This window comes from Salarias fasciatus, chromosome 16 (genome assembly GCF_902148845.1).
Source record: "Salarias fasciatus chromosome 16, fSalaFa1.1, whole genome shotgun sequence".
Lineage (NCBI taxonomy): Eukaryota > Metazoa > Chordata > Actinopteri > Blenniiformes > Blenniidae > Salarias > Salarias fasciatus.
In genome coordinates this window covers 3,177,868-3,194,556 of record NC_043760.1, presented here as the reverse complement: position 1 = coordinate 3,194,556, position 16,689 = coordinate 3,177,868, and the positions used below count along the sequence as shown (strand labels likewise).

At 42.6% G+C, this 16,689-nt stretch overlaps 1 protein-coding gene across 1 annotated transcript; it reads right to left on the bottom strand.

Annotated features, from left to right (window-relative positions):
* Positions 1-6,764: 6,764 nt before the first annotated feature.
* On the bottom strand, positions 6,765-12,733 carry dusp19a (dual specificity phosphatase 19a). Its single transcript, XM_030112480.1, has 4 exons — positions 12,511-12,733; positions 11,380-11,426; positions 10,525-10,677; positions 6,765-6,971 (listed from the first exon to the last, which is right to left on the bottom strand). Exons 1-4 carry the CDS (start codon positions 12,731-12,733, stop codon positions 6,765-6,767), a joined length of 630 nt encoding a protein of 209 aa, XP_029968340.1.
* Positions 12,734-16,689: the final 3,956 nt, after the last annotated feature.

Below are 16,689 nucleotides of genomic sequence, written 5' to 3'. Positions count from 1 at the left end.
TGAATGGCTGCAGTCTGCTTTTGGTTTCACCGTGACAGATTGGTGGTTTTATAGTTGACGGTCCATAACAGCACCCAGTTCATCGTCTGTCCACTCGAATGTCCACGTCCTCCCATTGTTAATGTTTATGGAGTACTGTTCTCGGTGTTCTCCCGTTGTTAACGGTTATGGTGTATTATTCTCTGCCTCTGACTGTGAGGTTTTATCAGAGAAACATCCAACAGCACCAACTGGTGGCCCAACATGAATCTGCATCATTTTTCAGAGTTTCTGATGTTTCCATGGAAACAGACATTTTCACTTGAAAGCTTGTCTTGTAAATGAGGCCTGAGTTTTACACCAAATATCTCAAGGTCACTCGACCAATTGCCTTTGTTTTCCTGTAGCATCTTCTACAGTACCAGCCAACGCTGCCAGAACCGGACCAAAGCGAACCAACTTTCCACAAATTCTGCCTCGTATTTCTGAAGAACTGAAAATGAGAAGTGGAAGCTCCATTTCTTGTCCACTAAAGGTGATGCTGACCAGCAGCTGAAACACACTTCTTACCAGATCTTGTGGCGTTTGAAGGCACAGAGGTTGGATGAGCGGTGGACTCGCCGCCTGATGCTGCTGCACCCATTCCTGACTGCATTCTGCGGCTCCCGGGCGGCTTTAACCAGCTGTGAAGACTCACCTGGTGGAGGGGAAAGAAAGGGAAGCTTTCTTTTGAATGAATTCCGGAGATAGGCTGAGGATTGTTTTTTTGTTAGTTGTGACACAGTCAGCGTTTTTAAAGTATGGTTTGATGATTTTTCTGCATGTTTTCTTCTAAGTAGAGCTGTCAGAGTTAATCACATTAATCATGATTATTTAATGGAGGGATGACAAAAGATAAATATCTAATAGCGATTAATTGCATCTTTAGGCTTATTAAGGCTTTTTTGTTTGAAAACTATATTTTTAACACAGACATTGTATTAAGTTGATCTACATCGCACTTTATTTTGAAAGAGAATCCAAAAACTTCCCAAAGGAAATTCTTTCCCTGTGTTTGATTCCCGATCAGGATGTTCTGGCCAGAAGTCAGTGGCAGTGCAGGAAGTCAACATGCTGAAGCTTCAACAATGACTTTAAATTCAGCTTTTGAAGTGATTGTTTGGACTGATGGGTGCTTTACGTTATGGGCTTAAAACTGCCTTCAAATGCAAAACAACAGAATGTAAACAATGCAATTCAAAGCGTGATCAGCTATGGAAATATTGTGATTAACTGTGATTTTAAAAATTAATCTTTTGACATTCCCAGTTTTCAGTCGTTTAACTATTTTTCCACCTGCAGAAACATACTAACCTCGCACTAAAGGCTCTCAGATCCAGAGTCCAAACCACTGAAGCATCTTTCAGGAGTAAAAAAGGAAAGATTTCGTGCAGCATTTTGGGTGTTTAGTGTATGGTTCTCTGGTGTGTGTGGTTTCATTACAGAAACAAACAGCAGCACCGCCTAGTGGCCTGGCATGCTAACTACTTCAACAGGAAAGGATAATCTTTTTTTAATCCGAAATCAGAAAAGTCCTGATGCTTGTGTTGTGAAACCGACATGTTTCGACCTTTCATCCGTGAGTATCCAGCTGCCCATTGTTTCCTTTCTAATGATGCTCATGAAGGAGCCGAACTGTGTGATTATCTCTGCGCTGATGCTTCAGACAGTCACATGTGTCTCCATGTTGACTAAATAAGGCGCTCCTCTTATCAGGAAACAAGGGGGAAAAAAAACCCTCACGGTGAGAGAGGGGCATCTGATTGGCCAGCTGGCTAATTGACTGTTAATTGGTTCTTCATAATCAGCATTAACACTGAGGACACAATTAAAGCTGATCATGCAGAGGACTGCAGGAGTGTGTGTGTGGTGTGCTGTGGTAATATATTCAAGTCTTTGTTAGCAGGAGAGCTTTCTAAACAGCAGCAGAGCTGAGAGCTCTGCTAATTATTTTTAGACCTTCGAGGACTCAACAATAACATGATGAAAACACACGATTTCAAATTCATGAGTTGAGATTCTCTCCACATATCACTCATTTGTCATTATGGTAGTAAATGAGAAGAAAAGTTTTAAAAACGTGTTTTGCTTTGTATTACTTTTTTAACAATATTTGAATTCTAAGTCAAATTGGCATTTATTAATTAATCAAAATTAACAGATTAAAAATGTGTGTGCATCTTCTGGTTGGACAGAATCAGTGAAGAGCGGCAATAAAATGAGAGGAGGCACACAAGAGAAAGAAGGCTCAGTAATTAAAATTGTTTCAATTTTATCTGACCGATTCAGAGATCAGTTACTGATTTTGTGTTCATATTAGTTATGATCAGTGTATTTCATTTCATTAAACGCTTCATTGCATTTGAGAATAGATAAGCTGTCTAAATCACTAAGAACATAAAAAACTCAGTAAAACAGCTTAAATCATGTATTAAAGGTGCATTAAGGAGTTTTACAACCTTAAAAATACTTATTTTCCACCATAAATATGTTACACATTTTTAATGATGTGTACAATGTGCCCTGACATATTCATTACAAGTACCTCTAACAGCGCTAAATTGTCACTTGAAAGTCACAGTGCCGGTCCGGCACCAGAATTTTTTGGGGGAGAATTTGAAAGGAATGACGTAATGAGCGCTCCGGCTGGTTAGGTTTCGTTTTGTCCTCCATTACTCCGCCAGATGCTTAGTGAGCAACAACTGAGCAGGATCTTCCAGACAGTAAGAACAGACTGGCTTCTAGCACTGCCACAGCTCCACACAGACTCCACCAGGGAAAAGAAACTTAAATCTTATTTGAGCGCTTCTAAACGAGCGAAGACGGAGTCCCCCTCTTCCGTGCACGCGAGCCACAGGGACGAGTTTTTCACTAAGCTGCATTACGCCCAAGGCCTGCAGGGGGCGCTGTTTCGCATAAAACGTGCAAACTCCTTAATGCAGCTTTAAGGGTTTTTTTGTATCTTTTTTTTTTTTTTTTTTTTAACTGAAACAACTATAAAAGCTGAATGGCTAAAACTGTTGAACGAGCCAAAAAACTGCTAAAACTATAAAAATGGCTAAAATAATAAATAAAAAGCTGAAACTGTTTAAAACAACGAAAACAACAAAAAAATGTCAAAGCTGTTAAACAGCTACAAAATTACCAAAAGGCAAAAAAGAAGCTCAGACAATTAAAACAGCCAAAAAAAAAGTTTGTTAAAAAAAGTTGAAAAAAGCAGCTAAGTGAAAAAACAAACAAACTAAAAACTATGATTGTAAAAAATTTGAAATAAGTTAAAACAACTAAAAGAAGTAAAAATAGTTCAATGAGCCAAAATTTTGCAAAAAAAAAAACCCTAAATTTTAAAAAAAAGAAACAAAAGAAGATTACAATGTGAGACTTAAAGGGGGGTATTGTGCATTTTTTAGCCCTTTAGTAAGAATCTACAGCACACTAAGGCCTCATTCACACATACGCGGCTGTGCGGGCGCGGATCTGTCCGGGTTTGCACGGTTTCTGTGCGGAAAAGTCAGAACTGCATGCAAACAGATCAGTCCTTTCACACTCCACGCGCGGGGAACGGGGTCCCATTGAAAACAGTTGGGTCGACCGATTTTTGGGATCGAGCCGGGGCCGCTTGGAGAGTGTGTCTGCGGTCGACCCCGGCTCCATCTAGATGCGGTGAGAAAACGGTCGCTCCCTCCCCACTTTCCTCGTGTGTCCGTGTCCGTAACGCACGATGCAAACTGTTATTCTGAGCGCACACACCGCACATGCTTCCCTCTGAAAGTCGGCGATTTGTATGGCCTGCAGAAAAATCACTTACAACAGAACAACCTTTCTGTCTGTGTTCTGTCTACAGAACGGGATCACCGCAGCACCGTCTGCGGTGCCTGTGCAGTCCACTGGAGGAGGTTGCCAGATCTGTCGATCTAGCCCGTAAAAAAATCTGAAACTCGTAGAAAGCAGCCCAAACCTCCATCTCGGTTGAAAATGCACGTTAAAACCGTATTTGTATGATTAAAAAACACGTCATAAACAAATAATCATTTAATCAACCCATCCGACGTGTTCAAAAAGAAACTTGCTATGGCGGAAACCCCACCCAATCTGGCAACACAAAGCCACTCCGGTCAGAGCTGTTTTGTTTTGAGAACACGATTCAGTTATTTATATGAGGAGGTTGATTGAGTGAAGACAGGGCTTTAGTAGCCCATTGCCGCGGACAACCTGCTCACACACACCGAGCTGGTGAGAAAGGGACACCCGAACACGCCGCTCCAGCACCCGCGACTTTGCCCAAAGTTGGATGGTGAAAGCTGCATGTGTCAAAAACAACTTAAATCAAATTTGCCTCTGCATCAGGCTGCCTCAAACGACTGGAAATGAGTCCCCGTCTCTTTCAGAATCTCCTCAGCTTAGTGACACGCCCCCCTCAGAGTCCATCTCCATGCACATTCTCCGAGCGTGGAGAGGGGCGGGGGAGCGCGAGCTGTGCAGATACGTCAGAGCTGGGGCGGAGCTATGCATTATGGGCGGAGCTGTGCAGCACCAAGAGTTTCAGAGCTCAACATGGCTGCCAGGGGGAGATTCAGGGATTGCTCAAATATGCGTGAATGGTTCAGGAAACAACTCCATGCCTCTTTTAAATGGGGAAATGACACTATAGCATTATACAAAGCTAAAAAAAGGGGATTTTGCATAATACCCCTCCTTTTAAAGGAGGGGAATTATGCAAAAACTCCATAAGAGGACAGACTGAGTCTATAAGAGGACAGACTGAGTCTGACCTGAGACACTTTGTATCGTCCCACTTGAGAAAGTTCCTCTCTGGAGGCCCTGAAGAGGAGCCGGAGACAGAGACATTCAACTGTCCTCTGTGGACAAACACTGATCACATCTCTCACAAACACACGTCCCACAGATACTCCTACACACACCTGAGAGGAGGAAGAGGAGGAGGAAGAGGAGGAGGAGGAGGAGGAGGGATAACTCTTTCTGACCTGGTGGAATCGGTGAGTCCTCACGCGGCGTGACCGTCACCACCGACATCCTGCTGTCCAGCACCGTGCAGAAGGAGCCCATCGTCAGCAGGAGGAGGCGGTGGAGGAAGAGGAGGAGGAGGAGAAGGAGGAAGGAGGCTCTGTGTTTTCTCCTACCTGTAGCTCCGACATCTTCCCCGGGTGTTTATCCACATACTGCACAGAGGCAGCTCTGCTCTCTCCTCCTGAGCTTCCTGTCATCTTCCATCTCTCTCTCTCTCTCTCTCTCTCTCTCCCTCCCTCTCTCCCTCCATGGGGTGATGTGGTCTCTCGCCCTGTTTCAAAGGCCTGCTCACCAGAGCACTTGTGATCAGGGGTCTCCAGATCCAGATCACGCTTTTTGTTACTACGGACTTTTCAGATTTGAGCATCGCTGGGTCCTGAGACTTTCCTGATCTGATTTTTGATTCTAACATTGCTATTGCTGACATAACATTGTGAACACAGAATTCCATGGAGAAAATTCAAAAAATTATTTTGAAAATCTACATTTCAATTTCGCTTTGTCTGCGTTGGCTTTTATTTTGACAAAACGCTTCACCTCTGTCAGGTCTTTATCCCCGTGGTGAACTCCGTCCCTTTTTTCCTCCATTGTGCAGCCTTTTTAGCTCAGTGGACAGAGAATCAAGTGGATCTGCCCATACCCGATCAATCAATCACAACAAAAAATCACTAATATCAGTACCGATCTGATATTCATCGATCTGGTCAGGGCATTACTGTAGAGACATGTACTCAAATATAATCTGGTAACTAAGATAAGAGAAAAAGCCATAAATAGCATCTTACAAGAGACAAAAAGCTGTTTAAAAATGGAACTGCTGAAACAACCAAAAAAACAAAAAGCTAAAACTGTTTCAAAAAGATACCTCAAAATCACTAAAACTGTCCAAAGAAAAGGAGTTTTAAAATGGTAATGTGAATACAAAATTAAAAAAAAAAGTGAAATGGCCAAAGAAACCAAAGAAACATAATAATATCAAACATTTGCAGTAATTATTTCCACTTCTTTATTTGATTTTCAATCTTTAAAAATGACACAATGGAGTTTGTAGTTTTCTACCAGTCAAAAGACAAAAGAGAAACCAGTGACGACAGCCTCAGAACACAAAGAGGACGACAAACACACAAACAAAAAATACAAAATCATGCCTCGTAGAGTCAGAGCCGCTTTGGAAGTCCGCACAATTAAATACCAATAAATGGAGGAGACAATGTCTCGAAGAACTCATTCAGATTGTTTCTGTTTGTTTCTTGGATTCAGGATCATTGAAAATATTTTTATTTTCTGATTAAAACGGGATCTTACTCAGTGATCAACCCTATCGATGTTTCAGATGTTCTCATTAAATCCAAAATCTGTCACTAGTCTGTCTGACCACCCCATGGTTTCTAAACCTTTGGACCGTCCGATGGCGTCTAATCCATCAGACCACTCTATGGTTTCTAAACGTTTGTACCACCCTATGTTTTCTACATCACTGAACCGTCTTCTGGTTTCTAAACAATTAGACCACCCTATGGAGTTTAAACCATTAGACTGCCCTATGGTTTCTAAACAATTGGAACGCCCCATTGTTTCTAAACCATTGGGCCACCCTATGGTTTCTAAACCTTCGGACTAAATTAGGGTTTCTAAACTATCGGACTGTTCTATGGTTTCTTATCCATCAGACCACCCTATGATTTCTAAACCATTCGACTGTCCACTGGTGTCTCACTTCAGTGTTTGGAGCCATTCATGCTTGATGTTTTGTAGTTCCTCAGTTGCTCCACAAAGCCAGGATTGGGCGAGGAGGCGGGACGAGCCGATCGGACCAACGAGAGCGCATCCTCGAAGGACTGTCCATCACATGACATCAGGTAGCCGATAACCACGGCGGGAGCTCGCGACACGCCGGCGTTGCAGTGGACCAACACAATGCCTTTCTGGAGGGAGAAGGAGACAGAGGTCGGCTTAGAGTTATGTTCAAACTGATAAAACTGACTGAGTACAAACGATACCAAACATCCTCACCAACACCAACGCTAATTGTCAAGTCTCTGTTGAATTCAAACAAGGCTGCAGTACATGAAAAAAAACCACAGGGGGCCCTGCTGCTTGCTTTTACCACTGTACAAAAAGTTGTTTAATAGTTCTATTATGTTCATGATGCCTTCAGTTCAGTTTGTTCTTAAAAAATGTGTTTTCTTCTTTTCAGGCAAAATATTTTTGCAAATTTCAAAATTTACAGACGATGCTCCTCTTTCTGATGAAGATGGAAGAACAACGTCAATGGCAGGTCGTTTGTTTTCGGACAAGTCGGTTTTTACAACGTACCTTTGACACGTTTGGACGGTGTTCTGTTGTGAAGCACACCGTTGATGAAAGTTACAGAATCTCATCTCAGATGATATTTAAGATTAAGCTCATCACAACATGTCAAAGACACATGATAAAAAAATCTATGCCTGAAAAGAAGAAGGAACATACTGACAAAATAACAAGACTATCTGGAGTTATGAAAATAGAAATAGAGATCATGTCTTTTAAGGAAAAAGCCTATAATTTGCTCATCAGTCACAGCAGGTCTTGTTATCTTTTCATGTGTAGAATTCCTTTGGAAATCTGGCATTAAACCAAGAATGAGCACTTTCTGTGTCAGGAAGCATTTGTTTCATGGGAGTTCAGAATTACGCCCCCATACATGACATTTTCAAGTAGAGAAGGAAAACAATGGTGCAGGTTGACAATGGCCAACATTCTGAAAACACTGAGACTCCATCTCCATGGAAACAAGAAAATGCAACTTTTCTGCACATGGTGAGTAGATGGACGATGACAAGGTTTTCCTCCCTGAGAGTGTCATGACTGATAGTCCACATTCTCCTGGTCCTAGTCCAGGTCTATGTTCTCCTGGACTTGGTAGTTTTAGAGTTGACAGTCGCCATAGTAACAATCCAACTTGGTGTCCTTTTCTAACTTTCGAATCTCAGTGATTTAGAATGTGTTGAAGATGTAATGCATAAAGGATGTTGGATCTGGAGCTGATGGAGACCTCAGAGTAGTCTGATTATGTAATAAAGGAGAACTTTTAGATGTGTGGTGTAACAACAGAAGAGTTCCTCTGGAAAGCGTTTCAGTAACGCACGCTTTAAACCAGACAGGAACCAAGCCTGCAGTGTGGCTCTCTCACCACTGAGTGGAGCTGTACACCAACACGATGGAGCTTCAGGCTGCGGCACCATCCAGCTTTTATTTCACACCACAACAAGCTATTTAGCAAATAGACGTCTTGTTTATTACCTGCTGGGATGGACATTAGCCTCTCCATTACAGCCTGCTGGAAGCGTTCCTCACCACCGGCTGTGTCCCACTTTCCACTACGGCTTTACCTCAGAGCCGCACTGCTGTACCTGTTGCACCCCCACCACCTGCTCCACCTCCACCACCTGCTCCACCTCCTGCACCTCCACCACCTGCTGCATCTACTGGACCCCCTGCACCTGTTGCACACCCACCACCTGCTCCACCTCCACCACCTGCTGCACCTCCACCACCTGCTGCACCTCCACCACCTGCTGCACCTGCTGCACCTCCACCACCTGCTGCATCTACTGTACCTCCACTACCTGTTGCACGTCCACCACCTCCTACACCTGCTATACCTCAACCACCTGCTGCACTTCCTACAACTGCAGCACCTCTGACACCTGCTGCACCTACTACAAGTCTACAGGCCATTTAATCAGCTGTGTGACACACACACACACACACACACACACACTCACTACTCGGTACTCCTCTGTATCAGCTACAGGTTAGTACTCGTACTTGTATTCTTCCTTTACAGAGGTATCGGTGCGTCCCCTCTGTGTGCAGTGCTGTAATTTATGTTTCTGTGCCGCCGCCATGACCGCCGCCACACGATGCGGCCCGTGTCGGTGTCATGACGGGGCCAATATCTGATGGTCACCTCCAGCCAGATGGCCTGCTGGGTAATCTGACCCCGCATTTCTACGTAAAAGCATCATTATGGAGGCTGGAATTACCACATACACACAGAGAAACATATCATAATGAGTGCACACACACTTCCTGTAATCAAACACCTTTAATGACTCCCTAATGACCGACTGCGAGTGTGTGTGTGTGTGTGTGTGTGTGTGTGTGTGTGTGTGTGTGTGTGTGTACGGTGTCATGTTAAGGTGAGCTCCAGGTTTCGCTGCTAAAAGCTTGTATGACACTGAGATCTGATCTGTTTGCAGTTTAATAAAACATGAACAAAACTACACATCTATTATTCAAAACTGAGGAAAAAGGAGAGGAAACAAGGAAACGAGGGGAGGAAACAAGGGGAGAAAAGATTCAAACGTGTTGGACGTCCATGCTTCTTTTGAGCCTTTACTTCTCCTCACTCTGATAATCTCTCAGTCAGATTTCCAGAGTTAAAGAGTCAGAGACCAAACTTACGTCCACTCATTTCTCATTGTATAAAGTGTGATGTTACAGTTTCTCTGTCTTAGTGAGTTAAATGAGCTGTGTGAGTAAAGTTTTCTTTGCAGATGAGGAACTAATGAGCAGTCGGACTCAAACTGAAGCTGACCATGCCGTCCAGTCACATTTCATTAAGGAGGAAACCTACAATCCAACCTTTCTAACCCAAAACCTCGGTTGTGTTTTTGACGCCCGCCACACGACAACGGTGCACCGAGTCACTGAAAACACAACTTTCTGAAAACTCCATCTCTGTCTGGAGTTCATCATGACTAACCTTTAAAGACTCATCAATAAATCACATTTAGCGACATGAATTAGCCTCTCCGTTCCACTGGATGGTCAACTGAATGCTAACTCTGCACAGCACCTTCACACGGTTTCAGTAAAGGCTTCAAACTGCTCTGAACAAACACAACTTTCCAAAACAACGACTGATATACTCAACTGTTGAGTGTTTTACGAGCGTTCATCATTGAAACATTTATTCAGTCAATGGAGGAAGTCGTCCCCAATGACATTTAGGAGTTTCTGAATTTAGCATGCTAACCTGCTAGCTTCAGTCAGTCCAGCCTCTCAAATGCATAATCTAGTCTTTCCTTTTAATGATCAACACAAGAAAGACTGAAAAACAGATTTAAAAAGAGCTGATCTGAGACAAACAGTGTGGACTCACTACTGCCACCAAAAGGCAAACAGTCACCTTACTTTATTGTCATCTACTGCCAATCAGGCTACCTTCCTGGGATGTTCAAAATATGGAAGTAATATAGTCTCTACCGACTCAGCGAGATATTTCAGGCCTGTCATGCAGACTGGACAGTTGAAAAAGTCACTTTCAGTTATCTACCTCCAAACACACCTGCTGGTTTCAGCTTCTCTCCTGCTTATTGTCACAGATTTCCTCTTTCAGATTTCCGCTCATTGTAATCCATTTTCGTAGGAATGATAAAGTTTCTAAATGAATGAATGAACCGATGACACCTCCGTCTGTGGCTGAGTTACCTCACTGCGAGCCTGCTGGATGAAATCACAACAGTCCTGGATGTGAAGCAGCAGGTCGGCGTCGGGATGATCCAGAATACTGACGGTCTTATAGATGAACAGGTCCGGGAACACATTCTCCACCCCGAAGGCCACGTTCAGGATGTGAGACACCTGAGGGGGACGGCGAGAAGAGAAGAAATGCAACTTTTTAAAGGTGTGTTCTCAAAACAGGTTCTGTACAAAACTCAGGAATCTGCTATAAAGAGACGTGTGAGTTTCTTGGCAGCCTTGATATTATTGGGAAACGGTCTTCATTTGTCTCAAACTTTTCACCACACAGGGAATAGCGAACTCCTCAGAAAGAGAAGAAGTTCTCAAGGTTCTCATAAAAGGTCAAAGTCGCAGTATTAGTCTCAAAAAGGTCATCGACGAATACTGTTTCCAGAAACAGTCTACATGTGCTGCACCGATGGCAGAACCCGACGCTTCACAGCAGAACCCGGTGTAAAGTCCACTTCCCTCTCAGGAACACTGTCTTACAACAAGGCATCATTGTTCCGCGTGTCCTTCAGATAAAACACCATCATTCAACCACGTTTGATCCACACTGACCGCTGCAGAATGGGAACATCTCTCAAGAGCTGCAACTCACGGTCACACCTTCACACTTTGACCATTTTACAGCTTTTAACATCAACCTTGATGAAGACATGTTCACTTGCCGTCTGATTTCTCCCACAGATTAACAGGAGCCCTGCTAAAGAGCCGTTGGTATAATCCCCTCCACCCGGCGGTGGTCATAATGCTGTGGCTGACTGGCTCGTTCTGCTCAGATGTGTCTCATGTCTTCACTTCAGTGTGAAAGACGCTCACCTTGTGTTTTCTCAGAGTGCTGAAGTCGTGCGCCGCGTCTTGAGAACCTGCAGACACGGAACAAGACGGAACAGGATGATCGGGCGTCTGTGACTCCGCCCATGTTGGTTTTAACTGTCCAGGGTCACACAGGGACCCTTCCGGGGGAGGCCGAGGGAACCCAGGAAGCCATTGTGCACAGGCTGAGCATCCACCTCAGGTCACGGGGTCGAAGCAGCGGTGAACCAGCCCGGCCTGATGGGTCACGTCTCCCCCTCTCCTCCCCCACCGGGCAGCTCCAGTTACTCCAGCTTATCTGATGCAGGCGAGCCGGCGTGGAGGGAACGAAGGGAGAGCCTGACCCTTTGGTTTCTCATCTTAAAGTCATTTGTTTTCCGCAGTACTTCGGCAGTGTCTGGGCTTGTGGCATCTTGTCTTTACTTTCAATTCTTTCTAGTAATCTGACTGAATTCAAGATGTTGATGAACTCTACTCTAATAACAGCTTATCGCTAATGCTAATCGCATGAAGCCTTTCTTGTTTACTGAAGAGGAATAGCAACTGCTTACGTGTAGTGTTGTGTTACTTTTAATAGTTCCCCTCACTGACAACCATCTTAATAGAATTGTAGTGTAGCTGTGTTACATTAGCTGAGCTGTCAGCACTGTGTGGTTCAGACTAATGGCTGATTCACTAATTAACCTCAGATACAGTTACATCGGTTAGTGGGAGGAAGATGCTCTATAATCTGGATGTTAGAGGAGGAAGATGCTCTATTATCTGGTTTCTTAAAAGAAACAGATTTATGAAATAATGACAAGGGGATGAAGCAGAAAAAAAACAACTGAGATAAAATCCCAGCATGTAGTTCTTAGAAACTAACCATTATCTAGCATGCTAATGCTGATGACAGCTGCTGTGGATACAGGCTAATGCTAATGCTAGCTGTCGTAGGACATCTTTCGTGTTCCAACCTGGAGAAGTGAGTTAATTCAGATTTAATGAAGCTCTCTTTCCCCTGGAAAAAGGACATTAGTGAAATAATAACCTTAATGTCAGTGCCGTCAGTTCAATAGTGGCTACCTTGAAATACACATTAAATTGTGGATGTCTTTGGTTTTTCTGCTCTGTCTACATTTCACTCTGACTCACCCAGCAGCAAGAAGGGCTTGACGACGCCGACCTGCAGATCCCAGGAAGTGTCCGGGACGTAGCCCAGCATCTTCTCTGGGGGGACCGCCTCCTCCACCACCGTGATTGTGGATCCCTTCCAAGTCTCGATAATCCGGCGGCCGCTCAGAGACGTCACCCGGGTGCACTGCTTCCTCAGGCGAGTCCGAGAGAAACTCTGGATCTCCTCCGTCAGGGACTGCATGACGGCAATGACCTGAAAACAAATGAAAAGGCTGAGACGAATGAGCACAATGGGAAGTCCCTCCTGAGGAGAATTATCAGGAAACACAAGTAAAATAAACTCCAATACACTGAATTCATTGCCATACCGAAAATGTCATTGATATACATTTGGCTCTTGATCGTTTTGACCCGTCTTGAAATGAAGTTTCTGACGCTTTCAGTGGAGATTATTGCTCTGCTGAGGTTCAGAATTTGGCTGAAATCCCAATAAGAGAGCTCAGTGCAGCTTCACACAGGTCTGGTGACTCCTCTACAGCAGGCTTATTACCTTTGTGCTGGTTGTTGTAGGTTGTGGTTAGGCTTCTCTGCAGACTTGCTAATTTTTTAAATCAGTCTGTGGTATTCCACTAGGTTTTGTTCTGGGGCTTCATTGACTTCCCCATAAGCACACACATACTTCCACCTCTATGCAGATGACATTCAGTTCTACTTCTTCTAACGTCTGAAGTTTCATAAATATAAAATAATGTAAGGTTTGATTTGATTAATCAATTAATCAAATCAGGTAATTAATTCAGCTGTGTGATGGCGTAATCCATGTAATTTATATAATCTGCTGAATCCTCAATGAATGCTAAGTCTTTGTTTTCTCTATTTTCACTTAAAAAAAATACTATACTTAGAGCAGTAAATGATTCACAGATGGTCTGAATTATGGTTCTGCTGATCACATCATCAGATGGATAAAAAACATTTAATGGCCTCATCACAGCTCATATTCAGTGGGTGAGCAATCCAATACTTGGTGAATTTGGATTCTCAGTGACAGAGAGTTTCAATGTGTGTCTGATTCTCTGAAAACTCCAAACACAAAAAGTCAAAGAGATTGTGAGGTCTCCGTGCAGCGTTGTCTGGTAAACCAACATAACGCAATCAAAGTTTTCCCTTGAAATCACAGCTGATGTAAAAAGGACCTTGTTGCTGGTGAAAACCATTACATATATACAGTATATATATATATATATATATATATATATATATATATATATATATATATATGTATATATACATAAATATATATATATATATATATATATATATATATATATATATATATATATATATATATATATATATTAAGGCTGTGACTTTAACGCGTTAGTTACGATTAATTAATTACAGAAATTTTAACGCGATAAAAAAATTATCGCAAATTGTCGCGGAACGTTTGTCACCGGACGAGTTTCACCCGGACATATTTCGCTGTGACACCACAACGAAACAGCTCCCGACTTGGTGACTTTCTCGTTAAATCTGGCGACTTTCCAAAGCCTCCTGCCGACTTTTTTTTGTCAAAAGCGACTAGCAACAAATTTAGCGACTTTTTCTGGTGCTCTGGAGACGTGACAGGACGTCTCGTTCTGCAGCTGCTGTCCTCAATGAGCTGCGGTGCTGCGTGAGCCCCTCCCCCGTCCCAAAGCACTCACAGACGGCCAGTCTCAGCAGCGCCCCCTGCTGCAGGCAGAGCAGAGAGCAGACCCACACCACTCCTCCACACTTCAAATGAATCGCGTGTGCGCAAATACGCCACTGCTCACTCGCTGACAAACCAAGAATCAACAGAAGAAAATTCATTTGTAGTTCTAAACATATTTAGGGTGTTTTTTTAACTCACATTTTGCTTCTCCCATGACGTTATTCCTCTCTCCTACAGCGTCCATTACAATTACATGCAAATTGCAAATTAGGTAACGACCTCATCTAGCGACTTCTGGCGACTTTTAGGACAGCCAATAGGGACTTTCCTTACTGGGGAGTTGGCAACACTGCTCCCGACTACAGCGCACTACTTGGTCTCGTGCACAGAAAATTTAGATTTAAAAAGCCAGCGGATGGCAGCGTGGATAAAACCAAAGCTGTATGCATATTGTGCAGCAAAGAATTTGCATACCATCGCAGCACATCGAGCCTGCTATATCATCTGAATGCTAAGCCTGTCGCAGCGGCGGCCAACACGCAAGCCTGGCATACAGCTAGAGTGGAAGAGGACGTCACTCCGACTACTTCAAGGACCCTCGCCCAGCCCAACAAAAGTTGCACTAATCAGTGTGTATTGGTTTATTTGTGTTGGTTAAATTCCTCCTTCCCTGCTGAAAAAATGAACAGTGTTTTGTTGCTTAAGCTTATGTATCACTATATTGATTCACTATACCAAAATCCATTAGAAAAAGAAAGGTGCTCACTGATCTCGGGTCAAATATCGATATGCGATTAATTGAGATTAATTAATTACAAAGGCCCTAATTAATTAGATTAATTTTTTTAATCGAGTCCCACCCCTAATATATATATATATATATAGTATATACAGTATATATATAGTATATATATATATATATATATATATATATATATATATATATATATATATACACACACACATACATACATACATATATAACGAGGTGCCATCAGTTCAGACTTGATCTGAGTTGGATTGTTCTTGGTTTTATCTGTTTTTTGTTCATTTCGTCCTTTTTCCTACTTCTATTAATCTTAATCACAGTACTGACTCATACTCCTGGGTTGGTTGTTGATATTGAGAGAAACATCAGTAAACGTGGTTCTACAATTCACATCTATAAGAGAGTGAAGTCAAAACTTTGGAGATCTCCTAAAAAAACAGACTGCCTAGACTGCCGTCATTGGTTCAAAAGTTCCTCCGAAAAATTTAAATATGTATAAAATATGTTGTATCTATACCACTAACTTCAATTTACTATCAACAAGCAATCAATCATTGATACAGAAACAATAAAGGATCAATAAGTACTTACATTTAGGAGTTTTTTAATGTATTAGCTTGAGTGAGATTTCAGTCCTGTTAGTTTTTACTCAATTCAGTTCAATGATTGTGGTTCAGAACATTCCCAAATGAGGAAAAATGATGAAACGTCTTTATTTTTGTTGGATTTCTGTTGATCCTTCTTTTTCACGTGATGTGAATGTGAAATTTTATTGGTTTGTCACTACATCCTTCACCAGAAATACAGAAAAAAATTCTGTTTTTATCAGCCACAGGTCACAAGAAAGCTTGATTCCAGATTAACTCCAAATGTTTTCATTTGTCACATTTTGGTTTATTATTCTAAATAAATTCAATAAATCCATTATTACTAATAATATTTTATGTAATTGTTGATACTGCTTGTTATGACACTGTTTTTTAATCAAAGCACTTCAAAAAAATATGTTGTAAAATGACCTTAAAAAACACATGCCTGACTATGTGTTAATATCTCTGATTGTCTTCAGGCTGTGTGGAAAAACTTAAATTGTCGCAATAATAATAAAAAATTTTTACAACTTTTACGCTTAGCTTTTCTTTAACATATATTTTGTTACCATTTAAGAAGAAGAAAAAATAAAGGTGACTCACAAAGGGAGTTAGAGAATAGCCTGCAACTCATTAAAGGTGGCTTTAATAATATGGATGAGACAAATTTAATGTAACAGACTGCAGAATGTGTACTTTTTAGCTATGTTCACAGTCAGTCAGATAAAAGAAGCAGAGTGGATGCCAGCAGCTGTGTGCAGTGGATAGAAGCTGGAGTCGTACCTGTTTCCTCAGTCGTCCGGCTCGGAATGGCCTCTTTTCTCCACTGCTGCCACTTTAAACCCTGGAAACCAGAGAGGAAAGAGGATCCCGCTCAGGCTGAGGGGGAAGAGGGACACACTCCTGCCTTCAGCATCCTCCTCCTGCCTGCAGACTCAACCGGGTCCAGGTGAGACCGGGTCTGAACCGGGTCCCAGAGCCCCTCTGACGGTAGCGGGGTGAAGTGTGAAGCTCTGCTGGAGGTGTGTAACCTGAAACCTGAGGCCTGTCTGAGTTTCACCTGGGCTGCAACCAAAGACAGCTCCAGCTCCACTTCATCTCGAGTAAAACACACACCGCCTCCTGCATGTACATCTTCC